This window comes from Sinocyclocheilus anshuiensis, unplaced genomic scaffold (assembly GCF_001515605.1).
Source record: "Sinocyclocheilus anshuiensis isolate Anshui unplaced genomic scaffold, SAMN03320099.WGS_v1.1 scaffold1170, whole genome shotgun sequence".
NCBI classification, from domain to species: domain Eukaryota; kingdom Metazoa; phylum Chordata; class Actinopteri; order Cypriniformes; family Cyprinidae; genus Sinocyclocheilus; species Sinocyclocheilus anshuiensis.
Window position 1 is genome coordinate 2,089,683 of NW_015538055.1, and position 8,793 is coordinate 2,098,475.

The window sequence follows — 8,793 nt, forward strand, 5'->3', positions numbered from 1 at the left end:
AGGGGATTATGTTCATGTTCTGATATTTACTACCAATGTCTCTCGGCTCGCTAGCTTTGCATGCGACACTGCAGCATAACTTGTCCAAAAGCCATAAAAGCACTGACAGAGAAGAGATGGAAAAGAGAAAGAGTGGGAAGAAAGTGATGGAGCTATTTCCAGATGCGTCTTCATTTCTGTCTCATGTAATTTCACTTCATAAACATGTTTCTGTGAGATTCTAAATGACAGTTTTAAACATCACATTTTTCAAAATATAACCCAAATCTTGTTTCGACAGAGTCAGTGTTTATTAGGTGTGAGGTCAACCAAGACTCTTTCATTGCAATTTGATTGTTAGCAGGTCAGAAGAAAAAAGGCTCTTAAATGGCAGTATGTTTGGCGACCAGTGGCAGATGGGGTGAGTGTTTGGAAAAACTTGTTTGAAAAGTCGTTATTTTCTATGTTTTCTTGTAGAAGACCAGAATCAACAAAGTGCACTTTGGGGTGGGCATTGGCCAGAAAGATGGATGTCTTCAGACTGGACGCCCTAAAAAAAATCCTGCTACTATGTCAGTTAAGTATTATTTTTTTGATGTTAAGGATTTCCACAAGATGGAGCCACCCATCCAAAAGGTTCCAAAGGTTGTCATAGATACCAGCATCTTTTCATAGTTATGTTTGCATCTGGCCACAAGAGTGAGCCAAGCACATAGACATGAATCTGGATGAGACTGCTGTATCAGATGCTTTGGGGCTTGATTTGTATTAGTGTCAATATGTGAAGACTTGGAGTGAAGCTACAGTGTTATGTAAAACTGATTTATACTTTAATCCTGCAGCCTTTGGTTCACAAAATTGTTCATGTTTTACTTCACTGAAATACTTTCCCTTTAAGTTACAGGTTTACCAACAATATTCCTTTAAAACAAAGTCCTTTTTTTCTTTTCTTTTTTTTGTATTATATGCCTGATTGATGAAGTGTCGAAAACTCTGAGAACAGTAAATATCTGGAATTGAATTTTCATTTATAACTGGAAATAAACGTGAAACTTTGGAAGAAAGAAAAATACTTTAGAAAGATTTAGAAAAACGTAAAATGATAAAGAAATATTTAAGATTTTGCTTTATATGTAGATTACACATTTTGATATTGAGCATGTGAACAACTTTGTACAGACACTCAGATGTTCTTGCTTAAACTGAAAAACAAGATACTATTTGGATCATTGTCAAATGATGGATATACATAAAATAGTCAGGTTTTACACAAATGTTTGAGTTCTGCTGTCATACCAAAGACATTCTGAAATTTCTTTTTAACTTTTCACTTAAATTTATTCTGATAATATGTTTTGTAATAAAAAAATGTGAACTCAAATGAGGAAAAAACGCAAAACAGAAGCATTTCTCAGACTTTTGGATCCTTCGTCAGGTATGAAATGTTGTAACAGCGTACGTATGTTGCACAGATTCAGATTTTCTTAAATATGAAATATCACCAGTAAAGAATAACTATCAAATTTTAAAAAATGTGAAAGTTCTACACTAGTCCTAATATGGACTAAAATAGCTCCCCATGTATGTTATTATTAATTCATTAGGAATTCTGCAACATTTCAACCTCACACCTCAGCTCGTTGTTGAATTAATCCTCCACTCTTTGTGTTTTGCTTATTCAGTGTTAGGAGGTGAGATCATAGAGACACACTGGTGAACAGTAAAGGCTGGTGCACCGATAGTTTGTCAGTCTCTCCTGCTGCTGAGAGCTGAGCTATAAAAGCCCTCTCCCCCTCAGCTGGAGCCCATTTCTTGCTCTGAAGTCTCACAGTGGGGAAAGCAGGGATGAAGCTACTCTTTGCAGCTGCTTTTGCACTCTTTGTGCTGTCTGCCTTTGACCAGGCAGACTCCTCAGCTTATGACAAGATAGTTGCCCACAGTCGTATTAGAGCAAAGAAAGAAGGGTAAGAGATATTATTAATTTCATTTATTAATATCAAAATAAGAATAGTTATTATGATTTACATTTATGCTTTTTCTAAATATTTAAAGTGTTTACATATATTGCTATTATTATTATTAATATTATTTTTTTATTTAAACTTTCTTTGTCCTTTTGCAACATAAATAAACTGTGAAACTGTATCTTATCTAAAATTAAAAAGTTTTTTTTTTTTTTTTTGGTGTAGCCAAAATGTTGTCAAGCTGATTGTCATACTGAATAATACCTTTGACTTGGAGTATAAAAACAATCCAAATAAGAATGAAACAGTTTATTTAAAAGTATATATGCAGGTTACCTGACACAATGTTATTTGTGTTTTTTTTTTGTTTTTTTTTACATTTTTCAAAAATTAATAAATGTGTATAATCTTATAATTGTATACTCTATTATTTTCTAATAACTATTTTAATATTTTTTTTTTAATTACTCGGTGTATGTGTTTTTTTATTATTTATTTTATTTATTTTTTATTTTTTATATAAATACAAAGGCCTTAATAGGTATAATAAAGTTAATAATATATTAACTTTAGGTATATTTATAGAATAATAGGTTTCTTAAGGAAATAGGTACATTAAAGTTCATTGTCTTAATTTTACCTTTATTACATCAAAGCTAAAGCTTATTGTCCCAGTTTTAAAGAAAAGCACAATGCTGTCACAAAAAATAAATAAATATAATATTGCGTATCTGTTGCACTCTTCTGTCTTAGCTTTACTCATTTCATCCTGTCTTACCTTTACCTTTCTGCAGACCAAATGTGTGCGCTCTCCAGCAAGTCGTGGGGACAAAGAAGAAATACTTCAGCACTTGCCGTAATTGGTACCAAGGGGCCATCTGTGGAAAGAAAGCGTAAGTGTTATGTTTTATGATTTCTGGAGGCTATTACAAATTCTGTCTGTTTGACAGAAACTGGAAAGTTCCAGCTGCTCCGATGGTCAAAGGTGAAAGGTCACTGTCCCAACTGGTAAGAGTGCGTGAAGATTTCCAACAGTTACATGCACATATGATTTCCTACTTGAGCTCCAAATGCAGCTTAATAGTTGAATTTACAGTGCTTCCTATCTAAAAGACTTTGTAAAGTACAGAATTTGACAGCAACAGTAGATTTACAGTTTAACATTGCTGCCAAAACAAAGAAGAGATGACTAGAAAAAGAACCACTCCACTGCTACTAACCAAATTCCATGCGTTACTACAGCACTCAGTCTTACAAACCACAAGAGAACTGCAGAACCTTAATTGGTATAAAATGGTGAGACCCACTGACATTGTCAGGACATGCCATCAATGATTAAAGAAAGCAGTAGAGCTTGCCTGGAGTGCTTGGCTTATGTTGAAACACCTTTCCTTAAATTTCTGTCCTAAGGCGAAAATACACAGCTGTCTACAAGGTGGAAATGTCAGCAGGCTCTTCTGTGTTTCAGGAAGCTCTTTGGCAAAACTAAGTGAACTCAGTGGCGTGTGAAATGTAAAAAATATAGCAACATCTAGAGCAACAATATTTGGTAAGATGAGCTCAAAGTCCTACTGTGAAGGCTCCAGTAATGATGTGGTGGTTTCTGGAGGCCAACATGGTCAACCACAACAGAGTTTGTCATGCCTCTGGTTTCAACTTCTTTTTCCGTAGTTGGAAAAGAGAGGAAGTGGCAACATAAAAAGGTTACATGTGTGATCAAACAGCACCAATGTGAGGTAACCTCCAGTGGTTTCGAACTTCCTTAGTTGCAAAGCCAGACTTGCCTGAGATATTCTGTAGACTTTCTGCTTCCCTTGCAGTTTTGATTACTGGAAAGCCAGGAACTGTTTTGCTCAGAGTATTTTCAGACCATTACATAGCAGCAGTGTTGCCAAGTCTGTGGTCTTCCCGTGGAATTGGGCTACTTTAACACTGTTGACGCGGGTTGTTTTTCATGTCCGTGGGTTAAAGCGACTCCAATAACGTTATATTTAGCCCCTGGAATGAAAAAAAGACATGTATTTTACCCCCCAGAATGCGATTGTTCTAGTTTTGGGCTGGTTTTGAGTATGAACTGGGCGGGTTTTGTTGTGAAAACCTGGCAACCTTGCATAGCGGTCTGGCAATCTTTGTAAATATCTGGTTTAGTGTGCTTAGCTTACATAATTGAGATGAGTATGACAGTATGTCTTAGATCTCTCCCAAAGACTGGTATGAAAAACTATATCACTGATGGCTTTTCAACATGCAGATGAGGGAAGATTGAAGATTACTACCTTTTAAAGTGTCCATTTTCATTCAAGTCATGGGTTTTATGTTCTACAAAGCTTATCTTTATATATTTTGCTAGATATCTCTACCATCTGATGGTTTTAGCTCCATCCAAATGGTTTGAACATGTGCATAATGTTGTGGTTCCTTTGAACTGGTGACTCACCAGGGAAACCTTCAGTTAAATTGGAAAATTTAACTGGAGACTTTCTCTCCAATGATTAATGCGGCCGTATTCCCTCAGAGTGTCTGGTCATCAGGAGTCATGTTTTCCTCCTGTTTTTGGGAGTGATTCTTTAGAAGCTTGTATTCTAGAGAGACATGACCTCATTGACATCCCTCAATTACCCTTTAACTGTTCTTCACTTCCATAGAAGACACAGAGGCCTGCTATTATCCATAACTATTGTTTCTGGATCCTCCGTATGGCGATCACATAGAGGACAACTTTGAAATCCTCCATTAGTTTCTTACAGTCTCATGATTGCTCAATCTCAGAGACTTGTCAGTGTCCACTGTTCCACAGAACTCACCGCTGGATGACATTTCTCATTTGGTGATTTGCAGGATGTTTTATCTGCTTGGAATTTAGCAACTGTTGGAACTGTTTTGCTGGTGTGGAGATTTCCAAGTGCGGCAACCCACTAACCCTGACTAGTGTACATCTGTGAATCTCTACTGCAACTAGAGTGTGTTCAATATCAGCAGCTTTGAGAACTTCTCAGGGAATTGTAACTCTCCAGTGGTGTTTTCTCAGAGGACCTTATAAAAAACCTGTTTCCCATTAACAGCTATTTATTAACTCTACAATATGGCTGCTGTATATTTGGTATAATTAGCTTAGGTGAATTTTATTGAAGCCATTATTCATATTAAGAGCCTGTTACAATGCATATGAACTCGCATCTGGCTGATCACTTACTAAAGGAAATGGAAAAGAAATAAACCACAATAATGATGCTTATCATTAAAACCAGGATAGCTTATAACGACTAGTGAATGGCATCCAAGAAAAAAAATAATTTGAGCCTGTACACTACTGGTATTGTATTTTTTCAAAGTGGTGCCATATGTCTTAGATCCAATACTCACTTAACACATGTGCTTCTGGTTTTATATCTTCCCTCTTTGTCCAGGACCGTGTTGTATGAGTGTTGCCCAGGTTACATGAAGCTGGAAGGCATGCGCGGCTGTCCTGCAGGTTGGTTGGTTGGTTTCTTAATAGTTGCTTACGGACCAGTCAGACATTGGAAAATCGTTAAATCTAGTTATGTTGTCAATCAAATACAAATTCACATTGATTAGTATGCTAAGTATGATTGCAACCTGATTTGAAAGCTACATTGTTGGACAAAGAGTTCTATAGCTGCAGTCTTGGAGCTAATCGTGCAGTTAATCTGTGTCATTTGTCTTGCAGTTGCTCCCATTGACAACGTTTATGGCACCCTCGGCCTGGTCAAAGCCACAAAAACCCAGGACTACTCTGCTCTATCCAAGCTACAGGAGGAGATTGAAGGCGCCGGGTCATACACTTTCTTTGCCCCCAGTAATGATGCTTGGGATCTTCTCGATCCGGTAACATCTCATTCCTTCTTTTCCCCTCCAGCACACACATGAAAATTGAGTAATTCCTTGACTGTTTTGCGTTGGCTTGCTCTTTATCCTATAGGAGGTAAGGAATGCTCTGGTGAGCAATGTTAATATTGAGCTGTACAATGCTCTGCACTACCACATGGTCAACAAACGTCTCCTTACCAAAGACCTCAAGAACGGAATGACCGCCACCTCCATGTACAACGACTTGAACCTGCTCATCAATCATTACTCCAATGGGGTAAGTTGATATTTTGAGAAATGGAGGTTACTTGCATCTCCATGAGGAACAAATTTTACACATGGTTCTTGTTCAGGTTGTCACAGTGAACTGTGCCAGGATTATTCACGGCAACCAGGTGGCCACCAACGGAGTGGTCCACGTCATTGACCGTGTCATCACGGCCGTTGGCAACTCTATTCAGGATGTGATCGAAGTGGATGATGACCTGAGTACTTTGAGCGTAAGTTTTAAGGAAACTTGGAACCATGTAGTCCATGAACCAAACCTATCGACCATGAGTCGTTTATGCTTCATTTCTTGTCCAGACTGTGGCTACTGCATCTGGTTTGATTGAGAAGCTGGGTCAACCGGGACACTTCACCCTGTTCGCCCCAACCAATGATGCTTTTGACAAGCTGGATAGAGAGATTCTGGACAGGCTTATGGAAGACAAGAATTCCCTCCAAGGTAAACCCAAGCACTAAGATGTAAAGCCCCATGCATTATCTCAAACGGAGTGCTTTAAGTTGCCGAAGGGAAACGTTAAGTCCCATATTGATGGCAGACTTGGCGCAAAGAAAGCCTTTATTCTTATGTAATGATATAAAGGTGCAGGAAATCAAGGGACTGGCGGTTCCCTCGTGCCACGTTTGTTGATCTAAGTCAACTGAATGAGGCTGAGTGTTATTTCACCCCCTTTCAAACCAGATGGGCCTGCTGCACCCTGAGCTGTAGACCTGGAATTCTCAGACAGTTGGCAAACAGTGCCATAGCCACACTTATTGGACTACTTTGAGATTTAGACAGGGTTACAGTTGAGCCTCTTGGAGATGAGATCAAATCTGAAGGTTTTCGGCAGCAGAATTAAAGTTTATGGGTATGTCTTACATTATTTTCAAAATACTGTGGTTGATGTTTGCTTTGGAGTTCGGAAACATTAGCTTTCCCAATGATCATGTAAAAGAATTACGTAATGCCCACTCTCATGAATATAACGTTTGTCTAAAATACACTAAGGGTTAAATTAACTGCTTGAGTGAAAACTAAAATAAAACTAATATTATGGCCAAATCTGTTGTGCCAATTGGAAAGATATTTGATCTGCTACTTAATTTCATTGAGAGAAGCCAGGGAAATGAAAAAGGAAAACTCCAAGCTTAACCTAGATACTGATGCCTGATACAATTAACTATTGACAGCATATAATACCATCAAATTCAGCACAAAAAACAATATGGTAAGACAACAGCCGGCTTGAACACATGCACCCATTTGACTCCTATGGTCCGTGTTTTCCAGAGTGATGCAGAATAGATTTTATAACTGTTAAAGAAATATGTTCATTGTAAGGGCAAAGGAGAAAGATCTTTCTGAAAAGAGCATCGTCCTTGTCTTGCCAAAAAACATATAGACAGGAAACAGCTGTTAGCTTTACAATCCAGTGAAAACAACAATGGTGATCTCTGCCATCTTATTAGTCCCTAGCCAGACTTTTGATGTGAGATCAGAGCGCTCCATTTGCAGTCAAATGGCTTGAAGCTGTTAAGAGACTCACTCAGAGAGGACCCAAAGGCTCCCAAGGATCCCTTATGGTTCCCTTTGGAAATGAACAGGAAATGCAGTGTCATAATGGATTACATGCAAGCATTTATATGCTATCTGCATAATATATATATTAAACCATAGACTTTTAAAGACACATTTTAAAGGACATGAAATTAAAATTGTAGTTTTAGGTTCATGTCTATTAGCTTTGAAGCTACTGTATTGATATGCTAGTGTACATCTAACATTCATAATGAATGAATGAATGAATGAATGAATGAGGCGTTTATATAGCTCTTTATTGTGTATTGCTGTACACCCAAAGCGCTTTACAATCATATGGGGGAACTTAGCAGATATAGGCATTTCAAATTTACAATCATTCTCTTCCAGGAAAACAAATCAGAAATTTGATGACATATGTAGCACTACACAGATTTTTATTCAATCAAAAGCTCTCTAGAATGAGAACTGCAATCAACTAGCAAGGACATTTTTTTTCTACATACCCAGCCTAAACTCTGTGCTTGCCAAGTGATTTAATGCAAATTAATTTGAAGCAAATACCTTGTTAAATCACAGTGCAAAATTGCTTGTATGATGCATTTTCAAACAGACTCATTCCCATTTGTGTTTTTTACCTGATGTGGTACGTTCAAAACATAAAAAAAAAAAATGAAAATGAATGTAATTTTTCCATGATTTCCTCATATCTCAAGAGGCGTGCAAGAGGAATAACAGATGTGCTTGGATGACAGAGACTGATGTTTCTTCTCTTCCAGCTCTCCTCAACTACCATCTGTTGAACTCTGTTCAGTGCTCCGAGGCCATCATGGCTGGCACGTCTTATGAGACCCTGGAGGGCAGCAATATTGAGATTGGCTGCGATGGAGATAGTCTCACAGTCAATGGCATCAAGATGGTACTCAAGAAGGACATTGTCACCACCAATGGAGTCATCCACCTCATCGATCAAGTCCTCATGCCCAACTCTGGTTAGCTTAACCTCTCAGTTTCATTTATCCTACTACATTCGATTACATTTTTATCTCCAAAAAAAAAAAAGTAAGTAAATAACTGTTTTCTGTTTGAATATATTTTGAAAATGCAGTTTATTCCTGTGTTGGCAAAGCTACATTTGCAGCATCATTACTCCAGTCTTCAATGTTACATGATCCTTCAGAAAGCATTCTAATATGCATATTTACTATCAGTGCT

The 8,793-nt window shown here is 37.7% G+C and overlaps 1 protein-coding gene across 4 annotated transcripts in view; it reads left to right on the forward strand.

Moving 5' to 3' along the window:
- The first annotated feature begins 1,720 nt into the window (after positions 1-1,720).
- The window catches only part of LOC107682985 (periostin-like), a 13,495-nt gene continuing 6,422 nt past the window's right edge, over positions 1,721-8,793 (forward strand). For 2 of the 4 annotated variants that reach the window (XM_016479082.1, XM_016479101.1), the window contains exons 1-8: positions 1,722-1,943; positions 2,738-2,836; positions 5,351-5,415; positions 5,632-5,789; positions 5,884-6,048; positions 6,125-6,271; positions 6,357-6,498; positions 8,358-8,570. In XM_016479082.1, coding sequence (XP_016334568.1) covers positions 1,825-1,943; positions 2,738-2,836; positions 5,351-5,415; positions 5,632-5,789; positions 5,884-6,048; positions 6,125-6,271; positions 6,357-6,498; positions 8,358-8,570 — 1,108 coding nt within the window. In that variant the 5' untranslated portion in view covers positions 1,722-1,824. Of the gene's footprint in view, positions 1,944-2,737; positions 2,837-5,350; positions 5,416-5,631; positions 5,790-5,883; positions 6,049-6,124; positions 6,272-6,356; positions 6,499-8,357; positions 8,571-8,793 lie in introns of all 4 variants that reach the window. The other 2 variants (XM_016479086.1, XM_016479093.1) reach the window with 2 other exon arrangements.